This window comes from Delphinapterus leucas, chromosome 8, assembly GCF_059928025.1.
Source record: "Delphinapterus leucas isolate spDelLeu-1000000601 "Yukka" chromosome 8, BTC_Dleu_Yukka2, whole genome shotgun sequence".
Classification (NCBI taxonomy): Eukaryota; Metazoa; Chordata; class Mammalia; order Artiodactyla; family Monodontidae; genus Delphinapterus; species Delphinapterus leucas.
The window spans coordinates 71,450,506-71,473,993 of record NC_143136.1 but is presented as its reverse complement, the minus strand read 5'-3'; the positions used below and the strand labels follow the sequence as shown (position 1 = coordinate 71,473,993).

General features: G+C 40.2%; 1 protein-coding gene across 1 annotated transcript in view; it reads right to left on the bottom strand.

Moving 5' to 3' along the window:
- The window catches only part of ITGB6 (integrin subunit beta 6), a 71,268-nt gene that overhangs the window by 34,567 nt on the left and 13,213 nt on the right, over positions 1 to 23,488 (bottom strand). Inside the window, exons 6-9 of the mRNA XM_022570169.2 lie at positions 22,947 to 23,112; positions 21,525 to 21,686; positions 18,337 to 18,432; positions 2,781 to 2,870 (exon numbers count right to left, since the gene is read on the bottom strand). Of these exons, the coding sequence (XP_022425877.1) occupies positions 2,781 to 2,870; positions 18,337 to 18,432; positions 21,525 to 21,686; positions 22,947 to 23,112 (514 nt within the window). The remainder of the gene's footprint in view (positions 1 to 2,780; positions 2,871 to 18,336; positions 18,433 to 21,524; positions 21,687 to 22,946; positions 23,113 to 23,488) is intronic.

Genomic DNA, 23,488 nt, shown 5'->3' with positions numbered 1-23,488 from the left:
CAGAGGACAGGGTCAATTAATTGGAGATCCTGATGGGTTGGAAGAAATATTAGGGGAACTAGCAAGAGTGAGGTGAAAAGATTGGAAATGGTGAGCAGAGAATGGATTGCATGTAACTGAGACTATCGGCAATGATAACGTTTAAGGTATGACAAGAGTGTGAAGGTATGAGGAGGTAATTAAGAGGGAAGGGAACAAGATCGTTTCAGAAGCAGAGTTCAAGAAACTGAGAGTCCAGGGTACGGGAAGGATCATATATACGTATACATATGGGCTGAAATCATCAAGAAATAAGACAGGAGTGGTGTTGGAGACAGTGACACTGTGAACTAAACGAGAAATGAGGGATATGACCTGAACGTTTGTAGATGACAGCAATTAGGAGTAGTGAGTGACATAATCTAACCAAAATGAAGGAAATCTCAGCAATGATCTAATTGGAATATCATATTGCAAATTTCACCAGGAATATTTTAATGTGAATTTCCCAAAGAAAAGACATAAATGTTTGTTTGTATATATCATCTTTTCACTCATTCATTTATTGAGCATGTACTATGAACCAGGCAAAACAAAACAAGTCACTTCCCTTCTGGAATTTAAATGCCAACAGAGGACCTTACCCTTGGGAGTATGGATATTTCAGCAGCTTTTATTATGTGGTTAGGGAAGGAAGGAAAGTAGTGAATGATGGCCAGGTGAATACACATCTGGTATTTAAGGCTTTTTAAATGTCAGTACAGCACTGTAAAATACTGAGCTGAAGTTTATCGTCACTAATCATATACACAAATTGTTTGCCTCTGCCCCACTACAAGTCAGAAGCGTTTTATGTTTTCTCTCAACATAGTCTCTTTCCTTCTCTCTCTTTTTTATAGGTTGGAAAGAAATCTAGTCTATGGATCCCCATATTTTAAGGTCCTTTTAGGATACATTTAAAAAATAACACAACAGAAAAATAATTTGAACCAGTGCCAAGATCTGTTGCATACCTCACAGTGACTCATAGAGTTTCAATCATACCTCCAGAGCAAGATGGTTTGATATAAGAATAACAGACACTTCATATTTTTGAGACAGTAAAATGAAGACACAAGATTCACTTCAAATGTTTGATGTCTTGATTTCAACTACTCTGTAAATTATGTGAGTGATTGGAGATGTAAAGTGAGACATAAACTCTGACAGAGCAAGCAGGGGCACAGACAGGGCTGGTCAGACAGGAGGGGAAATATTTTTGACAATTCACTGTTTTCTACTTTGCTTAACTCCTTGGAAAATATTAGTGGCCAGCACTTTTGAGAGTCCTGAGTTAAAGAAAATTGAGCGTGTTCTAATTCAGTGAAGAATTGCCATGTGATTTTACTTGATTCTACACATTAAAACTTTACTGCATAAGAGGGAGGAAGGTTTTTATGGTATTTTGTTGACAAGCTTTCCTGTCTGGAAGAATTTCATGTGTGAACTAGCATGGTGATTAAATTTTTATGTGAGCTAAGAAAACTGAAGTTTCTGAGGGTATGAATTTTAAAAAAACCTCTCATCCTATAACTTTAATGGACCATCTGTATTTTCTTCTTTGAGAAAATGTATTCGAGAAAAAATAACTTGCTTTTCCCTATTAAGGTGAGTTTCAAAATTGGTGGGGTGATGTCAAAAACACTGGGGTTTTTTCTCAAAATACGTGACTCTTCCTTCCCTTAAAATTCTCCCAAGACATCTGTGAGAGGAATCTGGACACACCTATTTTTAAAAAACTCTCCAGATGATTCTGAAATGTCAAGGAACACTGGTTCAGTATATGCTAAGTATTGGCATAGAGTGCATATGGGTCATTTATTTGTCATTTTAAAGGATCAAAATTAGAATTTTATTCATCTGCTATTATGTAACTCTGTTTAGAGCAAATATTAGAGCTGTTTAGAGCAAATATTAGAGCTTTACTGCTTTATAAAAGTTTATTTTTTTCATTCCTGTCCTAACTTAGAGCTTCATCTTGTGTGTGTGTGTGTGTGCGTGTGCGTGTTTCTTTGTAAGTAAAGGCAAAAAGGGGGGATGATAATGATATTTAGGAACTGAAATAAAAAAGAGTTGGCAATTGGTCATCCACTGTTGATTGAGTTATAAAACGGTGACATAGAGGGAAAACATAGCAACCCTGTAGGTATGGATCTTATTTTAAAGGAAGAATTCTGTCTTCAGGCACTAATTTACAAAGACAAGGCAAAAGAAAAATAAATGTATTTATGTACATATATGACATAAAACCAGTGGAAAATTTCCTTGGTTCTCAAAAGCAGAAAATCTACAAAGTGGTTCCTGGTGTGCTTTGGTGTTTATTCCCTTGAGTTATGATTTAGTCTCATTAAGCCGGTGGAGTTAGTTCTCATAGCTATTACTCGTTGGCAATTTAAACTTAATTTTTTTTCAGGCAGAGAAGAGGGAAGCTTAATTGTACGACTCATGAAGCCTTTTCAGTAGAATTAAAATTTTGCAGGTGACAGTGCTATTGTTGGTTATTACTATAAAAACAACCTTTATGATCAGGTTTATGATTTTTCTACATTCTGCCCCACCTTCCGGGAAGAATATCTGCAAATAAGGTGAACAAAATTTATGTTTTGGATATAATTTTTTATATCCATTAATGCAGAGAGATTTTCTTTGGATAAGCACTGTCTCTACCAACAAAGGAGAGTGCATTTAACAGCCTAAAACATATCTTAGTTTTTAAATACCAAAGAAATGCAAAAAGAAAACCCAGCAGTGAAATATCATACTTCATAAGCCGAGATGATCAGCTGGAGAATGTTTCCAGAGTCCTTCTGTAGTACCCCTACTGTAGCTCCAGGAATGAGTTTTGCATAATTCTGTAAACGAAGAAGAATAAGTCAATCTTTGCTCACTGTAATTGAGAAGCATTAAGTGTGGGTTCAACCTGCTTGTTGAGATCCCCTCTCTTTAACTGGCCAGGAGAAACAGGCTCCAGATAATAAACGGGTGTTTCTCCTGAAACTATAGCCCTGTCTGGTGCTGCTTCCCGTGCTCAGGTGGAAAAATGAAAAGGCCAGAGCTGCTGCTGGGGAAGTCCAGCCCCTGTGGTGGCCTTAGTCTAGGGCTGTGATTTACATCACAATGGGACTCAAGTCTCAAATAGAAATAACACTTATATAACATCTTCCATTCGTGGAGCAACCTTTGTCTAAAAAGTTCTGAGCATACTACCAGGAACTGTCTTCTCTTTTTTGTAGCATTGCAGAAACTAAGGTTTGGGTCACGTGGGTCCTCACTGCTCTCAGGCCGCCCTGCAGGTCATTCAGCCCAGAGGTCTTAATTGTCAATCATTGTCAATCGCTTGGTGGAGCAAAGGAGTGAACTGTTTGGATGCTTGCTGTTAACTCCCCCTTTCCTAGAAGTAATGAGTACACTTTTAGGGATGTCAGCATGGCACTGGGGTGGGTTGGGATCGCTCCCCACACACCATGACCCTCTGAATCAGCACCTACCTTTAAACTATCTGCATTCTCCACCTACGTTGCTTCCCCTGAGATGTCGTTCCTACCAGAGGAGAACTCACGATATTAGCTCATTCCTTCAGGTACCAAACATGGCCAAGGACTGAAGCGTTTCAAAGAAGGCAGCTTTCTAGACAGCTGAAAATTACCCCTTCCTTAAGTTTTATGTTTTAAAACTTTATTTTCAAACAGAAGGTTTTCGAAAATGTACAGGACACATTCTTGTCTTCATAAAGAAAGACATTCAAGCATACCTTGACTTTTTTCTTGAAGAAATAGTCATACATATCAATATTAACTATAACTCTATAATCGTCAAAGGCTTCTATCCGTAGAATTTGCAGATAGATCACATCCTTACCAAGTGGACCCCAACTGCTATGCTTTCGTTTCATTTATTTGTTTTTAGTTTCTGTCTTCTCCTTGTTAAGCTGTAAGGTATCGCTTGCCTACCAATTCACTCATTTATTCGTTTGCTGTTGCATATTCACCAACATCAGTTCAGTAGGCTTAATATGCCGTGCTACATCAAGAAGAAACGATCACTCATTTTGTCAGCTGTTCTCTTCTAAAGTTTCCGTGTATTGTGAAATCCGATGACTGAATTTATCACAATTGTAGGCAAAAAAAGAAAACTAAGCTTTGAGTGAAGAATTTAGGGCATCTCCTAAAGTTCAAGCATAATGATATCCTATCTTATTCCAAAGAAGATTTAAGTAGTTTAGAAAATGCACAAAACTAAATCAGAATTAATAATCATGATAGTAAGTAAATAAATCGGGATGAGGAGAACCCAAGGGAGGAACAAATGAAGCCAGGGTGATGTGGGAACACCAACATGTTTTGGGAGGTCCCGGGCACTTGCAAGAGGTGGGCACCCGGCTCAAATCCAAACCTTCTACTCCTCATTTATGGAAAAATGGGCTTTGGTTTTAATTTGTGGGTTTTGCAATGTTCTACTTATTTCACCATTCATAATTGTGTTTAGGTTTGAAGTTGGTGGAAAGCTGAACTGTTAAAAAAGTGTCAGTCGTCCATCTGCCTTGACACTGTGTTTTATTATTGAAGGGGCTGTGGATAATAATCCAGGTAACATCCCTCCCGTTACTTTGGGCCCCTCCATCACTGCCTATTGAGGTGGGTCCCCAAGTCAGATAGAGCTTGTCAAATACGAGGAAGGCACTGGTTCATCGACTCACTTTTCAAATAAACACATGTCAAAAGGGCCATGAAGCGTGAGAGCTGTGGTTAACAGCAAATACCTAAATGGGAACTTGAATTTCACTCAAGTGGAGCTGGAATATGTGTAAATTTGACTGGTTCCAGAAGAGAAGGCAGAGGGAAACTTTAGAGTTTGACAAAGAAAGGTTTAGAGCCTTTTGAAAAGGAATTTCAAGGCCCTTAGCTTTGCATGAAACTGCTATCCTTGAAAAATGTCCTGGTATCCCCCAGGCCAAGACATAATGGGTATTTTCCAGACGCAATAGTTCAAGGGGCCTCCAGATTCTGGGTTAATTCTTGGTTAACAAAGCCAAATCCATCTACTTCCTAAAGCATAATTACGATCCTGCATGTGGTATGACATTTGGCTTTTGGCTACTAGGACGAATGGTTTAACATTAATCACATTTGTTGATCGTCACCAGAGCGAGGGTACAAAGGAGTTGGCATCTAGGAGAAGTACCCAGGATGACACTGATCATTGTGGAGAGGAAGACTATTAATTAATTTCTGGATGCTGATTCCCCCCAAAAGCATTGCAAATAACTAACTAAGAACATGGACAATTTGGCTTCTTGATCTAACACTGTAAAAACATTACACTTTAAATCTTGTAGCATTACGATTACTGTAAATATCATGTGTCAAATTCATTTCTGTCACTAAAGCCCTAAAGCGTTATTATAAATTGTCCTGATTAAACATGTTTAATGTTAGAAAAAGGATGATTTTGCATGCCTGGGTGTGATAAATTATAGCAGTGTGACCGGAAAAGAGAACTCTTGGGTATTAGAAATGATGAACTCTGAAGACGCGACGTGGCATGAGCTGAGTAGAAATGCAAACTCCTATGCTTGGACTTGAATTTCTTGGGCTTACGTTCCCTGTTCTCTGTCCATGGATTATCTTAATTATGGATTTTCTCCCTTTCCTCCCCACCATGCCACCCAGGAGTTCCTGAGGTTGCTTTTCTCACTCGTGTTTGCAAGGTTGGCTTTTTCTGTTCACCTTCGTTTCCTTAACTTCTTTCATCAAGCCCTATTTTTTCGTTCACATTGCCCCAACCTCAAAAAAGATTTTGTATTTGTCCAACAGTCTGCATTTGCTCCCTAGAAATCTCCTGTTTGTCAAGGCTAGAGGATCAGAAGTGGACAGGCCGCGATTTAGCGGGCAGGCATCGAAGGCTTCAGGAGATAGTACCTGGATTCACACCTGCACACTTCAGGTTCCTCTCAGAGAGCGTCTCTAAGTTCAGGGCCTCTGGGCGTCCGGCTGCCAGAAATCAGGGGTGCACTCCTGCTGGGCTGAGGGCAGGGGAGCCGCAGCCCCACATACCTGCAGTCCCAGGTAGCTGTAGACCGGCTGTTGGTTGGTTTTCTCTTTAAAGAGACTCAGGTTGAGGACCTTGGCAGCCTCTAGGCTGCTCTTGGTGCTATACTGCTGTTCTCCCCATGGAAGACACAGCTGCTGATGGGGCCTTCATTCCTGCTTTGACTGCACTTCCTGTTGGGTTCACTCTCACCTCCAGGTTCAGAGTCTGGCTCTGTTCTGGGATACAGGTTATAATTGGCTGTATCCTTGCTGGGCATTGTGATTGGGTTTTTGCCTTGGACGGTGACTCGAATGTGCCCTCATGTCCTCCTCTGGTGACATTTCTGCTGTAGCATCATGGGTTCCTCGCCACCTCAGACCTGTCAGCCACCATTTTACACAGACCACACTTCTCATGTGCCTCGTCAGAGGGGGGGAAGTCAGAAGTCAACTGGCCGTATATCTGCTAGTAGCATTTTAATAAAGAATTTGTAAAACCAAATATTTAGAGCAACCTGCTGCTTCTCTGTAGACTTTGTGCTTGCTTAACTCTTTCTATGGAGTCTCACTGATGTGGAGGGATTTTATGCTCAGCGCCGTTTATTTTCAACATTATATGATTAACCAACGCCACTGTTCTTGTTCTTTAACTATACTTACTAAATATTTTTTTGCTAAAATTTTTTTTTTTTTTTTTTGCGGTACGCGGGCCTCTCACTGTTGTGGCCTCTCCCGCTGCGGAGCACAGGCTCCAGACGCGCAGGCTCAGCGGCCATGGCTCACGGGCCCAGTCGCTCCGCCGCATGTGGGATCTTCCCGGACTGGGGCACGAACCCGCGTCCCCTGCATCGGCAGGCGGACTCTCAACCACTGCGCCACCAGGGAAGCCCGATATATAGTTTTTGATTTATTTATTCTACTTATTTTTGGCTGCATTGGGTCTTCGTTGCTGCACGCAGGCTTTTCTCTAGTTGTGATGAGCGGGGGCTACTCTTCGTTGCTGTGCGCAGACTTCTCATTGTGGTGGCTTCTCTTGTTACGGAGCACAGGCTCTAGGTGCACGGACTTCAGTAGCTGTGGAGCGCAGGCTCAGTAGTTGTGGTGCACGGGCTTAGTTGCTCCGCGGCATGTGGGATCTTCCCGGACCAGGGCTCGAACCTGTGTCCCCTGCATTGGCAGGCAGATTCTTAACCACTGTGCCACCAGGGAAGTCCCTAACCTTTAAAGATTTTAAGCCTTCATTTTACCTGGAAAAGTGAGTACCTTGCCTGGTCACAGGGCTAATAGGTGGTAAAAACAGGTCTTGACTTTAAAGCAAGCGCTCACTGGGCTCTACGTGCTCACTGTGCAAATGCCAACAGCCATGGTGGGGCGGGGGTTGGTCTCATTGGGAAGTTAAGGTAATAATGCCTGGTATTTATATATATAGGGGTTTAGAGATTATAGAACACTTTCCTACTCAAAGCAAAAAGAAAGGAAGGAAAAGCTTTGTGTCCGTAATCACTTTCACATTGAAAGGCTACATCTTGAAAGAAACGTAAGAAGTCGTGAAACCATAGAGGCAAAAACATTTTTTTTTCCCTGGGGGACTGTACTGTACCTTTTATCTGGTCAAAGAAAAACAGCTCTTTGCAGGTGAAAGCCCGCTTTTGTCAGGAAGTGTGCTTCTTCCAGAGCTGGGGGCCGGCTGGGTTGGCTGAAATAAGTCCTTCTGAAGGTAATCAGTAGGCTTTCTTCCCGTGAGGTCTTTCATTTTTGTGAGGTTTTATTCTCCTGTTCATTATCGATAAACGCAGGGCTCCCAGTATTATGCAAAAGTTTACCCCCAGGCTCGACTGTGTTACTAGGACTCCCAAGATTCCAAAAAGAATATGTAATTGTTTCTGGCACTAGGTAGCGTGAATGTCTGTCTCTGGGTTGCCTGATATCGGCTTTGCCTTCAGGCTTTTAATTGTCAGCATTCCACAGTCAGACCGGCAACGATGGGGGTGTGCTAATTAGATCAGGTGCTTGATCTTGAAGTCTGTACCAGCGATGACTAGGTAGTCGGCTTCGGAACTTTTGAGCACTCCCTGTCTTTCTCCCAGTCTGCCCTGGAATGTAATTATCTTGTCAGCCGAGAAGCTGCAGCGCACAGCTGAACGAGTGCTCGGCAGCAGTCACAGTGCGATAAGGGAAGACAAATGGCCCACCGTGCGTGACTGTTCTGAGACAAACAAATGCACAGAGAGGCATTGGAGAATGGAGGCTGAGAGAACAGAGGGCCTACACTGAGTATTTGTTCCTGAAGATACTTCAGATCTTCTCTTAATAAGATTACCCTGCCTTTTTTTTTTTTTTCTTTTTTGCGGTACTCGGGCCTCTCACTGTTGTGGCCTCTCCCGTTGCGGAGCACAGGCTCCGGACGCGCAGGCTCAGTGGCCATGACTCACGGGCCCAGCCGCTCCGCAGCATGTGGGATCTTCCCGGACCGGGGCACGAACCCGTGTCCCCTCCATTGGCAGGCAGATTCTCAACCACTGCGCCACCAGGGAAGCCCCCCTGTCCATTTTAAGATCAGATATTTTTAAAACTATTGAATTGTATGAGTTTTTTATATATTTCGGTTATTAACCCTTTATCGGGTTGCAAATATTTTCTCCTATTCTTTGGTTGCCTTTTCATTTTGTTGATGGTTTCCCTTGCTGTGCAGAGGTGTTTTAGTTTGATGTAGTCCCTTTTATTCAGTTTAATTTTTGTTGCCTTTGCCTTTGGAGTCAGATCCAAACAATTATTGCCAAGACTGATGTCAAGAGGAGCTTACCACCTATGTTATCTTCTAGGAGTTTTATAGTCTTAGGTTTTACATTTAAGTCTTTAATCCATTTTGAGTTAATTTTTGTATATTGTGGAAGATAGTGGTCTAGTTTCATCCTTTCACACGTGGATGTCCAGTTTTCCCAGCACCGTTTATTGAAGAGATGGTCCTTTTCCCGTTGTATATTCTTGGCTCCTTCATTATAGATTGATTGACCACACATGAGTAGGTTTATTTCTATCGTATGATCCAGCAATTCCACTTCTGGGTATTTATCCAAAGAAAATGAAAACACTAATTTGAAAAGATACATGCACTCCATGTTCATTGCAGCATTATTACAATAGCCAAGATATGGAAGCAACCTAAGGGCCCATCAATGCCTGAATGGATAAAGAAGATATTGTATACATATACAATGGAATATTACTCAGTGATGAAAATGAAAGGAATCTTGCCATTTGCTGCAAGAATGGACCTTGAGGGCATTATGCTAAGTTAAACAAGTCAGACAGAGAAAGACAAATACCATATGATTTCACTTACACATGGAATCTAAAAACAAACAAAACTAATCAAATCAGAACAAAATAAACAAATAAAAAAGCCAAGTTCATAGATTCAGGGAACAGATTGGTGATTGCCAGGGGTGGGGAGGTGAGGGTGGGGGCAGGAAGTGGGAGTGATATGAGTGAAGGAATCCAAAGGTATAAACTTTCAGTTATAAAATAAGTCATGGGACGTAATGTACAGCATGGTAACTATAGTTAATAATACTGTATTGCATATTTGAAAGTTGCTAAGATAGTAAATCTTAAAAGTTCCCATCACAAGAAAAAAATGTTGTAACAGTGAGATGCCAGGCGGTAACTAGACTTATTGTGGTGACCTCTTTGGGCTGTGTATACAAATATTGAATTGTTATGTTGTACAGACAAAACGAACATAATGTTATATGTCAATTATACCTCAATTAAAAAAAAAAAGAAAAGAAAAAAATGCAAAATCTCAGGCCTCAGCCCAGACCTCCTAAATCAGAGTCTATATTTTAACAGCCTCCCTGGGTGACTGGAGACACCAAGGGAGATTTTTAAAAATACTGATGCCTGGGTCTCAGCCCCCGAGATACTGATTTAATTGGATCAGGGTGTGACCTGGGCCTTGGGTTTTTTAGAAAGCTTCTTAGATGATTCTAATGAGCGCCAAAGTTTAAGAATGTCTGGTCCACACCATTCTTGTTGTCAAGAGGATGCTTCCAGGAATAGCTCTGGCAATTTGGAAAATAAAGGTGTTATGTTTTTAAAACTATACACCTGTAACCCATATGGGGTCCTCAGTTTGTCATACACCTGTGACATCTATTTTCTACTCAACAGCAAAAGTGGTGGTTTTGAATGCCTTCTATCCATGGAATAGCACTAAGACTGGGGGGTCTTGTTTTAGCCTACCTTTCCCACTCCATCCCCTTCTACCCCAGCTCACATCAGGCTGACAAACCTCTTTGCAGTTTGTCAAACACACTGAGCACTGAGTACTTTGCTACCTCAGGGCCTTTGCACACTCCTTCTCCTCTTGACTGCTCTTAACCTTCAGGTTGCTGCTTTATTCATCACTTCTTAAAAAGGGTCTTCCCTGAAGATCCTATGGAAGTAAGGTCTCACACTCTCCTCTTCCATTATTCCCCATTGCTGTACTCTCTGTTCCATTTTTCTTAGTAATTCTTTCAAAGCTTTTAGTATGTGGCCCAAATATTGCATGAACATACTAAAACATAAAAAATTATTTGCTGTTTAGAAATTCAAATTTAATTGGACATCCTGTATTTTTATGTGCTAAATCTGGCAACCCTATAGAAGAAGTATGCCAAACCCTGAATTAGTGAATAAAATGTGCCCAAATTGTTCAAGCTCAACAAAATTTTCTGTTTCAAAAATTTTCTGACTACTTTTTGAAGATTCAAGACCGTAAGGGCAACAAGATACTGAACAATGTTGTAACTAACAGTGGTCCCGTTGTAGCCTAGTTTGAGCTCTTTCAGATAATGAGCCATAAAGTTAAAACATATAATACTCTCAAATTTCTCTTATGTTTGGGAGCTGTCAGTTTAACTTGTCCCTTGTGCCTTGATGTCCTCTGTAATTGTGTGAAAGGCTGTGCCATGTGGAGAATGCATGGGTACAGTTAAACTCTGCATGCTGGTCCAAGAAAGGGTGAGCTTCCTTTAATCATAGCTGTAATTTGGTCCAGCCTCACAGATACAGAGTGGCCACCTGCAGCCATAGGAAAGGCTTCTGGGGATAGATAGGTAACTGAGTGCCCTCACACTGTGGACCCTCCTAGGAAGGGAAGTGTAGGTACACAGCTTTGAGCACTTTGCAGCATGGAGAAGAGCCTTTGAAGGAGCTGAGTTTGTTCACAGATGTCAGAGTCCTCACCAGTAGGGCACTTTCAGGGATAAGAAAAGGGGTACTAGAAATAATTTGTTGGTCCTATTAAAGATGTTGCATGAATGTATAAAAAAGTAACCAAGTATCATTGGAATATGTAAAAAAGTGACCTGCTAGGTAAAAGTGTAGTAATTTTGGATGTTCTGGGGCTGCTAGGGACGGGCAGCAAGTTTGCTTTTATTTTAAAACACACACCCTCTAAGTCTGGCAACCACAGATTCAGAATTCTGTAGAATGACCCTGATTTCATCTAATGCTATTCTTATTATTAAAAGTGGTTGTTCGACATATAACTAAGTGCAACTTAATTTTTATGCCTTTTTAATACTGTAAATATATAAACACATTCCAAAAATTTGAACATACTTAATATGTACAATCTGATACCAATTATGTTAAAACATGTAAATGCATGTAAAAACAAAAGACATTCTAAAATGTCAAGAATGGTTAGCTGTGTCTGAGTAGTGAGTTTATGAGTGATCTTTATTTTCTTCATTGTGCTTTTCTGTATCCCCCTCTTTTTTTTTTAAATAATGTATTAATTTTATCATCAGAAAAAGAGTAATTTAATGTGTGTTTTTTCTTTTTTCTGTTTTGTCTTTTGGGCTTTTTTTTTCAACGCTCTCATGTTTTTGGTAGGAGAGTAACTGAGTAAGTGATACAACCACTTTGGAAAGCAACTTGGATACACCCAGGGGGGTTGAGGATGCCACTCCCCTGTGACCCAGGGGCTTCACTTCCAGACATGGATCCTCAACAGAGAACATGCCTGAAAGGATGTGCATGGCTGCAACAATTGTAACGTTGCAGGATTGGAAATGATCTGAAGCCCTCAGGTACAAATGAACATGCTACAGTAAATACACATAATGACATATGTATAGCAGTGGAACAGAGTAAACAAGAGCTCTAAGTGTTTCCATGGATAAGCCTCAAAAACGTAACTTTGAGCACCACAATGTGAATGTACTTAATGCCACAGAACTATATGCTTAACCTATAAAATGGTAAATTTTATGTTGTGTATATTTTACCATCATTTTAAAAAAAACCCAAAACATAACATGGAGTCCAAAAGCAAACTATAGAAATAATACATACAGCATGAAATGAAACTTGTGAGCCCAAACTATGTAATTAGTTATGGGTAGACATATGTTTTAATGCTTCACATAATAAACATGGGAATGATAAACACTAAGTTCAGGATACTGGTTACTTCTATGGAAGGAAAGAGGGAGGTGGGCAGTTACACAGCAGGCAACTGGATCTGAAATGGTTTATGTCTGTAAAATATCGGAAGCAAATATAGTGGCAAAGTGTTAAGATTGGAGAAAGCTGGGCAGGAGGTACGTGGGTGTTCATTGTGTTACTCTATTTTTCCATGTGCTTGAATGGTATCATCATAAGAGGCCTACAGCCTGTGTCAGACCATGTGTCCCCTATTCCCCCTTTGGCCGAAACCTCGATAGCAGTCACCTTAGAGACTAGCTATTTTTGGTGGGTTGGCCAATGGCATAAGCTCCCTAACTGTGGGGCCCGTTCTTACCGCTCAGGGCTTAAATATCACACAAGGCAGAATCCAGATGTGTCTCTTTTCAAGTCCACACATATTCAGATTGCTCTATTTGTGTAAGTTAACAGCAAGAGTAAGTAAAATCCAGTGTTTACTGGCCTTGAAGGACTCTGCCGTTTGCAGGGAATGCTCTGCTGCTCCCGTGGGCTCTGTGCTCTTACTGTTCAGTGACTTTCAAAAGCCGGTTACTTTGTGAAAAGGCTGCTTCTCTGCTGGCCTAGTGATTAGGAATGGGCCTGCTCTTTCACTGCAGAAACTCAAGTTCAGTTGTGACTCAACTCACTGTTTGGGGCTGTTGATTCAAACTGTCTGGGCTCAAATCCTGGCTCTCACATGCAACTTGCTTTTGGATTTTTGGGGGCGCTAAAAAGGAGATTAAAAGATAAAGTGAGTTAAAATAGTTAACCCCAGCTGCCACCTAATAAGCCCTTAGCAAACCTTCCCTATTATTCTCATGGTCATAGTTGCTGATTCTCTCTGGCCCTCAGTTTCCACCTCTATAAAGTGAAGGGCCAGCACTGGGATACCCTCAGCATCGAAGGTAATTTTAAGATTGCCGATTAATTTGCTGCCCCTTCTAATAAAAATGGTGAATAGAAAAGAGTAAAAACATTGACAGATGTGAAAACTCTGGCCCCTCAGTAAAACTCTGCCTTGGGGTCTCTAGAACATAACCTCTAAAATAACCTCTAACCTTTAGGTAAATCATTGGCTTACAAGTCTGCTAATGCTCTTGAGGCAGACACTGTGTCTTCTTCTCTCTGGTCACCAACCCTGGCCTGGCTCATGGACGTTTGATAAATGAATGAATGAATGAAGACTATGGTCAATAGCACCCTGGTTTTAATGATGTTAGACATTCTGGGTATTATGTAAATCTTGAAATATTTAGGCCTAGTATTGATGAAATCTCATTTTATATTTCTACATGGGTTGGCCTAAGAAGGCATCTCATTAAGACCCTGACTATAAATCTGTATCTTTTTTTCTGTGTGTTTATTTTCTGGATTATGAGTCCTTGTGTTCTTTAGAAGAAAAGTACTCTGTGTAACCTAGGGGGTAACTACTGATGTTTTTCGTGTTTATGGTTTATTAATTAGTCTGGAAAATACTTCCAACCACTTTGCCCTGATAATCTGAGGACATGAGTTTTTTTCTAAAATCTCCCTCTCTGAGAGGTGTTTTTAATAATGAGGAAAGTGCAGGCAGCTGGCTCTCCTTGGTCTTTATTCTCAGATACCAGCAAATAAAGAGAAATCAAAATCCTTTTCCATTACACTTGAATTGAGAGCAATTTATTAACTCCATGGATGTTTCTCGTAATCCAGAAGTTCTCTTTTTAATTCCTACATGATTTTATTTTCATTAAAAGCGTAAATTTGGAATTTCCATAGTTACAGGATGGGGTTCATAGATAAAGAACAATTTTTTAGACCGTGCCCTAAAATTAGCTATATTACAGCTAGCTATACTTTATCCATGTGTAAATCATTGGAATTTATGGTGATTTGCGCCCCCTCCAGGTCCAGAATCATTGACTACCAAAGCTGGAGGTCATCCACTCCAGTCCTTTTATTCAGTAAAAACCGATCCGAGAGATAAAGGGATTTTCACTGGAAAAAATTGCTTTGGTCTTTTCCAACAGTAAACATTATAAAGCAAAACAATAATAGAACAGGCTACAAATAGCAAAAGGGTCCAATGATTGTTTTATCTCCCTCCCTAATTTCTCTGCCTCCTTTCAGTTCCCTTGCTATGGTGAAAAGCTCAAAAGATGAGGAGAAAAAGGAAAGAAAGGGTGAAATAAAAACTGGGCTTTTGATTCCTGAAAAATTGAAACTTGTATATGGTAGACAATTTCAGAAGCCACACTTCTGAAACATCAGGCTCATAGCATATTGCAGTAGCCTTTGTGTTTGTTTTTGGATTAACGACCGTCAAGTGGTTAATCACTCGGGTTTTCCTTTTACAGACTAGGAAGAAGGCTCTGGAGCTTATCCAACAGGGTGATCCCAAGGCTGATGGCAGAGTGTTCCTTTCCTCTCTAGTGCCAACTGGATTCAAGTGGAGAAGAAACAGCCAAGGCTGCAGGAGACCATAATGGTAGGTCAGGCTCCCCCACCTGCTCTTGGACATGGGCTCCCTTGACCTTGACAGGCATTTGTCACACAAAGCCCATTTGAGAAAAAATGAAGCGCTTGCATTGCAGTTTTTTGTTTTTTAATTCATTCAACAAATATTTACTGAGAATCTACTTTGTATTGAGAATTGGCCTAAACAGAAAGATGAGCGAGACCCACCATGCTCTTTACAGAGTTAATAATAGAAGGTTTTTTACCTCCAGAGGGGAGGGCCTTTTGGTTGGTAGAACAACCTGCTTGGGCCCCTGTCCCCATGCTTTAGACCCATCATTCTGTCCTAATAACCACAGGGTCATCAATTAGTGGCCACAGATGTTAATGAAGTGTCTTTTACCAATACATCTTGTTTACTTTCTAAGTGGTGTTTCAACATTACATCATAAACACCAGGTCATACAATTATTATTATATATATACAATAACAATTAACGTCATAAAACTCATCTTTTCCAGCCAGAGGTAGACATTTTGAAAGATAATGAGATATTTTAAAGTCTTGCAAATAATCCCAGGTGATTAACAACAGGATTTGACAATGTAGTAAAAGATGCTAATTTAATTGCTTTTCTCTCAGTCTCCCATTAGCAAGGAAAGACTAGTCAAATTAGACAGTTGGGGCTTAGTAGCCTGATACTAAATTGATGTAAATTAACAGTAAATATTTGAAAACAGCAGAGGAGATAAAAAAATTTTTTTAAAGCTTGGGTAATTGAATTCTGATTCAAAATGGTATTTAGCAGTTGAATGTAATATACTACCTACTACTCAGTCTATTATCTATCATTATCTTTTGAACCCTGTAATTGGACAAACAGGAAACTATCCATGATAATAAGTTTGTTCAAAATCATCTGTTTCCTGGAGTCTGGGGCACACACTGCAGTCATAATGAACAGGAGGCAAAACTGCTCACTGTAGCCTTTCCATTGTTCGTTCATCTCTGTTACCACAAAGTACGGCAACATACACACCTGGGCAGTCCAAGGCATCTTACCAAAATTATTTTAAAAAATAGTCATTTTTTCTTGCATTCCATGAACGGGCAACATAACTCTTTATTTGCTGCAAGATGGGCACCATTGAACCTGACCTAGCTCCTGTCCCAGGTGTGTACACATAACTGTGCTTAACACAGAACTGGGGCAAACAGTTTGCCTCCTGGAATTTCCATTAGATCCAACCACTTAGTTGCTTTATTTATCCTATCACTGGTTTTATTTTTCAGTGATTCTTTCTTTGGTCGTTATGCTGCCTCTATCACAGCTATCCAAACATCAGGTCACATAGGGCTCCTGCACACATAGGGCTCCTTCTAAGAGATTTAAATGGAAAGGCAACCCAAGCCATTACTGGTCTGTTTTCAGTTTCCATTATCAATAAAACAAGAAACCAGCATTTTCATGCTGTGCAAAACCTTCAGGGAAGTGCAATGCTGCTGTCATTATCTTTCGACCAGGCTGCCGTCTATTCCCACTAATGCAGAGGAAATGATGGGTCCATCAGAATGAAAATAAAATAATGAAAGGATCAGAGTCACAGAGTGGGCTGCTGGCCTGGTCCATTGCATGGCTCCCTGCAAATGTCCCTTTGAATTTAGTGGAGCCTAGATGGTAAAAACCACAGGTCACAACGGAACATAAATTCACCTCCTAATGAGATTAGTAGGCAGGCAAAATAAATGTCCTGCTGTTACGTTAGAGGCAGGCTCTAATCTGGTGTTTTCCTTGGAAATGATCATTTCCTTTGCAACAGGGAACCGTGGGTGCAACCTGTTTAAATCCGACAGATTCTGTTTTGCCACAGAGCTATTTTTCACCTTGCTCTGTCTTTTTAATAGCAATTTTGAGGAGGCATTTGAATGAGTTGTGTCTTAAAGACTATTACCAAAGTGAGTTATGGGTGTCTCTGTTCGTGATCATCAATCGTGTTTCCCAGATCCCTCTTTTAAGAAAACTTTGTGCAACTTCTCCTCCCCTTTCTGAACAGGAGCCTTGCTTTGGAGGAGGTGTGGTGACCCCCAGGGTCCTCTCACTCTAGCCTTAAGAATCAAAGGCAGAATAGACTCACTATTGTATTTGGGGTACTTTTAAAAAATCTTTACCCCCACTCTACTACTTAAAACCACTGGAAACGAGTATCACATACTAAAAAGCCTTAAGAAAATGCCTAGATCAGGTGAACCCACATGGTCTCTGAGTAGAACAAAGCCCTCGAGTATGTAGCTTGATTGCAAGGGACTTCCTTCGTTTTCAGCAGAAGGCAGTCTCACCTGGAGTACAATACCCTCCTCTCATTAAAAATGCAAGATAGGATCTCCTCCTGGATCCTTTCTACAGAACTTGATGCAAGTTCATGGATTGTACCGTCCTGAGCAGTGAGTAGCATTTAATCAAAGCCTTCTGTGAAATAATCTCAGTGTTTCCTGAGCCCTGTAAATTCACCAAGCGAGTTAAGAGGTCCTTTCAAAAGGAATGGGAGATCCGACTTTGAATTTAGGAGTATTTGAAGCTTCTGCATAGAAGGTACAGACAGTTTAACGGACACATATTTTCTCAACATTTTCTAGGACTTAGGCTAGAGATTCCTCCTCTGTGAAACTGCCCATGAGGAATAATAGATCATTTGCTAGTACCCCAATGCCTGGCATTTTGACATATTGTTTTTCTGAGGCTGGAAAGAAGCCACAGAAAACATTTGCACTTGTAATATGTATTTTACTGTGTATGCAGTGATTTATGAACATTTTTTTCATCTAACAAAACAATTTCCTTTCTGCCATTGGTGCTTCCATTCAAAAACCTGAACTGCAAATCCAACTACTTTAAGGGAGAAATTATCTTTTGGCCCAGGGTTTAACAAATCTTTTTCTTTCAACTTTTCACTTCTCAATAGTTTGAGTTGTATCTCTACTTGTGTATTTTCTATGTATCGAATTTGCAAATGTCAGAGATTTAAGTCAAGTCTCCTCCCATTCTCATAATTTTCTCTGCTCACTGTTAACTCTCCTTATCAGATGAAATAGCTCAAGGGAAGATAGATGGATTTTCCATTAGACAGGTGGTCCTATGTTTATTGGGACTCTCTTCCAACTTTTCATTTCCATAACTCTTTCTTCCTTATCCCACCATATCTGTCCTCCACTCCCTGCTGCACCTCTGTGTTTATAATTTAAATTGCAAACAGTAACTGAATCCACTTTGCCAGTGTCCAGTATATCTGGTACGTGTTAATGATTACCTATTGGCCTCCCATGTATTAAATTCAGAGTTAAAGTTTCATGTCCAATAATCTCCCTGAAGGAATTTCCTAAATCATGTTTGCTTACCTCATACAAATGAACTTGTTCTTGGGTTACAGCAAAGATCAATAATACGTTATTTTGCACCAGTTTATCAATGAGTTGTCCAATTGTTGGATATTCCTAAAATTGAACACAAAGATTTTAAGTATCTTCTTAACAAAAGTATGTAAAATAAAGGAATATCTCTTTCAAAGATATCTTACTGAGTTCGGCATTTTCAATTCTCACAGGCATTACTGTGTCTATCACTCCAAGTAAACAAATACGCAATTAGCATTATTTTCTTAATTGGTTTAGTAATTGTTTCCTAGATATTGTAAGTCGATTAATTCCTTAGAGTCGGTGCCTGTCAACTTGGTGTATTATGCTCTGTCGCCTCCAAGGAGATCACTAAATTTATCTAAAGACTTACAGTGTCTCATCTTTTCAAGGGTAGAGATACATGTCTTTTTCTAAGTGCCACTTGCCTGCAGGCAAATATTGGAGGGAATGTTAGAATTGAGAGAGGGACCATGACTGTGATGAAGGTGACCGAGGTGACACTTGCAGTTCTGAAACTCTGACTGGAATTGGATGGGGCGGGATGAGGGTTGCGGAAGGACCGACCTGCTGAGGAAGCACACACTGCCACTCCTAAATCCCTCTGACTTGAGAGATTCCTGTACCAGTTCTCCAGTTTGGTCTTACTGCCTTTTTGATGTCACGAATTGGTTTTATGGGATGCTGCAATATTTTTACAGGGCAATTGAAAAGCCATTGTATTCAATTTACTTCTGTTCCATTGATACATTCATCCCTGAGTGATACAAGTACTTTAAAATATAAAGTCATTAATTATCATATTTGCAGATGACCTTTACTTTCCAAACCTGGAGCACATTTGCCTGGCGTATGACTCCAAATGTGAATAATGTGTAAAAAAAACCCTCAAATGAGGGAGTGACCTGCAAACAAGGGAACTAAGAATACCGTGTTGCTTATGACTGCAGTCAGCCAAAGTGCAGGAACACTGACGAATAAGCCTTCTTGCACACGAATGTGGTGTGTTCATATATTCTCAGCACTTCTGGAATATTTTTGTCTTCAGCCACAAAATTAAAGTTGAGGGAAAAGTATAGTTTTGCCTAAGATACTCAGGTCACTTACCCAACTGCAAATCTGGCTGTGTAATGTGTGTTTTCTATCCCATTTGGATTTTTATTAGTGGATATTAGCAGAATCCAGATACTATCTATAAAGCTTTCTGAGTCTGACATTCTCAGTCTCTGTGTTTCAATTGCCCAGACATTAAGTATCCTTCAGCCTTAAGCCTGAGGTCCTCCAATGCTGGTCCCTACTTAGCTCCAGATGTTCTCCGAACTTTCAACTGCTGTGCCTGTGTAGCCAGGATGGCACCATGAAGCCAGGATGGCACCACGTAGCCCTCCATAGGTGGGTGAATATGGTTTTCTATTTGATCCAGATCTATTGGTTTAATTCCCACAATTATATTCTAAGTTCCTCAAGGCCAGGGATCATGTCCTGTTATTTTGCGGCCCCAGGAGCCTGGCCCAGTGTTGAGAGCATAGAAAGTGCTCAGAGGACCTGGGGGCTATGTTGCAGGCAGGGAAATAGCCCATGGCTCTGTGCATTGTAGCAACTTAATAAGAATCGCTTGAACATGTATTACAGGAGAAGGTCATATTAGGCAACAGGCAGTATTTACTTCTGTGATCTTGCTTTTTTCTGAGATGTCTATTATGGGACATTTGAATAGTTGCAAGAAAAAAGTAACAAAAAAGGGATCCACTTCTCACGGTTTATTACCCCTCATTGGCTAAAAGACAAAATGTGGCTACCCTCACTAATCCTGTAATATGGAAGGACAACCGATACAATTAAAAATATATAAATTTGGTGAACACTATTGATCAAAAGTTAGGTAGAAACAGCCATGTTGAAGTTTAGAAATTTAGGTCAATAAATGATAGCAGATAATTCATGAACCATTAGATTTTTTAAAACTAACTGCCAACGCTGTAGTAAGCATTTCTGTACATTATCTCACTAAATTCTTTTCCTTTTAGAGGGTAGTTTTTCCAATCTGATATTAGAATCCTGGGTTCTCTTCCCTCTTTCTTTCTCTCCCTTACACACACTTCTACAGCATTGTCATTTTCAAAAGTCACTTAAATTCTCTGTACCATTTTTTCCCCAAGTGTTAAATGGGGATAATATGACCTTTCCAGGTTTCTGCTTCATAATTCAATTCTATTTTTAGTGTGCTCCAGGCACTGTGCTGTCAGCAAATAGAGATAATAAACCAGTTCTGGTACTGAGGATGTATGTTAAAGACAGACAGAAACCAACAAGCACATTTCCGTATGGCGATGGCCAAGAAGCCATCTATGTATAAGAGCCAGGAGAGAGATGATCGCTTTGGGGCCCAGTGGAGGTCAGACAGGGTCCTCCCCGTCCCCGGAGCAGTCACGATCGAGTTGGGTTTTAAAAGATCAGTAAGAGTTTCTCAGCAGCCTTGGAGGAAAGGGCATTCCAGACAGAGGGAAGAACACATGCACCAGCATGGCAGCCTCACGGTCTGTTCAAGGGAAACAATTAGACACATAGGGTTCTGGTGAGGATCAAATGAGATCATGTACATCAAAAGAGCTCTGAAATTTTTACCTTGTTTTACAAAAGTCAAGTGTTTTTTCTTTTTTTTGAATGTCATGAGCATTTTTTAAATGACGAAAATAAGCCAAATTATTAAGCACCAGCCAAGCAGCACCTGACTGGTGGTTTCCCAGGGAGTCCCAGGGTCCATGAAAACATGGAATTATTGAGGCAGCATGACTCTGGGACCATCATTTAAAACAACTCCTAGGTGACTACTGTTCTGGTCTGAGCCTTCCTTTCCAGGGCTATGGTTCAAACAGAATGAGCTGACTGTATTACATTTTGCTGGCCTCGGGCTCTTTGAAAAATTGGGGAGGTTCTGGGATCATTCGTACTATAGCAAATCTGAACTTATCCCACATCGCCACTGCCCATCTGTGCTCTTGAGGGGACCTCTAAGGGCGATGAGGATGGAGAAAGGCCAATGTGTTAATCTCAAATCAGAAAATGTGCACTGCTTCTACAAAGGGTGGGTTACTCTGCTATGTATTACAGCAATTGTTGCTCCATTCGCCTGCTTGTAGCCCTGAAAACAGTGTAGAGTATAGGTTACACACCAAGACTGTTGACATGGAGTATTCATTCTTGCTGTCCAAGTGACAGAGCCCATCGTTAGGAATGACGATGCCTGCCAGTTTGCTGTCCATTCCAAAATGAGAATCGGCATCGCTCACAAAGACCAGGAGATGGAGGGAGTCGTTACGCCAGCCAATTTTTTCCTACAGTGAGAAAGAAGCATTTAGCTTGTATGGGAGAGGGGCAGACGTTTATTGAGAGTGGATCAGTTATGCTTGGACACATTCAAATTATTAAAATATATATTGCTGCTCAATCTATTTTAGACTGTTTCATCTATTGTGAGTTGGTAATATTAACATATTAAAAACATGAAACTCTGTGACCTTTGTTTTATCCTGGATTACATTTTCAGATGATTTATGCTTCAGAAAAAATGGTTCCACTACAATCAGTATCCAATTGATCTTGACATTTACACAGTTAATTATTTTTACTGTCCAGTTTTCAATTTACCAGAAAAATGACAGAAGGGAGTGAGGGAGGTCATAGATTATCCCAAATCCAAGCTGAAGCAGAGCTAGTAAGAATGCAATACAGAACAGACCCGAAGTAAGCCTGTTTTATTAAAATTTCACCCAACCTGTAGACACCTATTTCTCTTTCTACTGATATCATCCAAAAATTATAAACGTAATACAAGGATAAAAGCTGCTTATCAAAGTATGACTGCAGAGTACTGTTAATTAAGATGGTCTGTTTTCTGTCTCTTTGCAGAGCTCTCCCCTTTAATTAAGATTAGTCAAGGAACTAGTTGGACAGAAGCTCATCGTAGCTGCCCCATGGTACCTTTATCTTTTTCCTTCCTTCCTTAATTCTTTGGCCCTCCCACGTTCTAGGACCTTCGGCCCTATCTGTTTCCTGATATTTTCCATGAAGACTGTCATCTGAAGACAGGGGAATCGTTCCCGTGGATATGGGACTGACTGTCAAGGAGGAGAGGTATTCTTGCATTGCTGTAGAGACACTGTGGCTTCCGATGCTTATTTTGTTGTTCGAAACAATAGATATCTGATCATATGTAGACGTTTATTCTGAATCAGAGCATTTTTACTTTTTTTCGTTAATTGCTGTCTTTGTTTTCTTCTTTTTTTTCACCATGGTTAATTCAAAAACTAATGAATATGATTTGGATCTTTGAAAATTAATCATACATGACTATTCTTTTAACCAATTTTTCCCAACCGTACTACAATGTTATTAGACTATTTGAATATTAGGCATAAAAAATTGTCCCCGTTTCAACATGATGGAATTAAAAAATGTACAAAAATTTTAAGTATCTGTTGTAGAAATATGGCGATTAAAGGAAAGATAAAGTTAGCTAAGCTTTTCAAAGGAGATTTGTTCACAAGAGATGAAATTTGTGTCAACAGAATGAAACACTACTCCCCTCAGCATACCTTACATACAGCAGCTTGCATAATTGCATCAAATCCACCTTCTGGGGTGTCAATATTAGCAGAAATTTTCTGATTCTTCACAATTTCATTGAATCTTTCTGCATCATTTGTCAACGGCAAAATGTGCTTGAATCCAAATGTAGGTAAACAAATGTATGGAATACTACTGTAAAAGGAAGATGTAAAATGTTCTTGAAATATGATACAACACACAATGAATGGGTTTAATAGCCTAACAGCATTTCCTTCAACGAAGATGCATTTTTCTAAAGTGCCCGACTCCGTAACTTGGCTGTGAGTCTCACTGTTAAGGTTGTTTTCATCATCTCCCACCCAGCCCTTCCAAATTGGCCACATTAGCTAACACTTAGAGCTTGCTCTGTGTCTTGCATTGGTTCAAACACAGAAAGCAGATAATCAGGTGATCAGACTCCCCGTGTGTGTGTGTGTGTGTGTGTGTGTGTGTGTAATCACTACCTTCTATTGCCTCTCAACCAAAATCCACCATCAAGTTTACATGATGACAACAATTCCTTTGTATT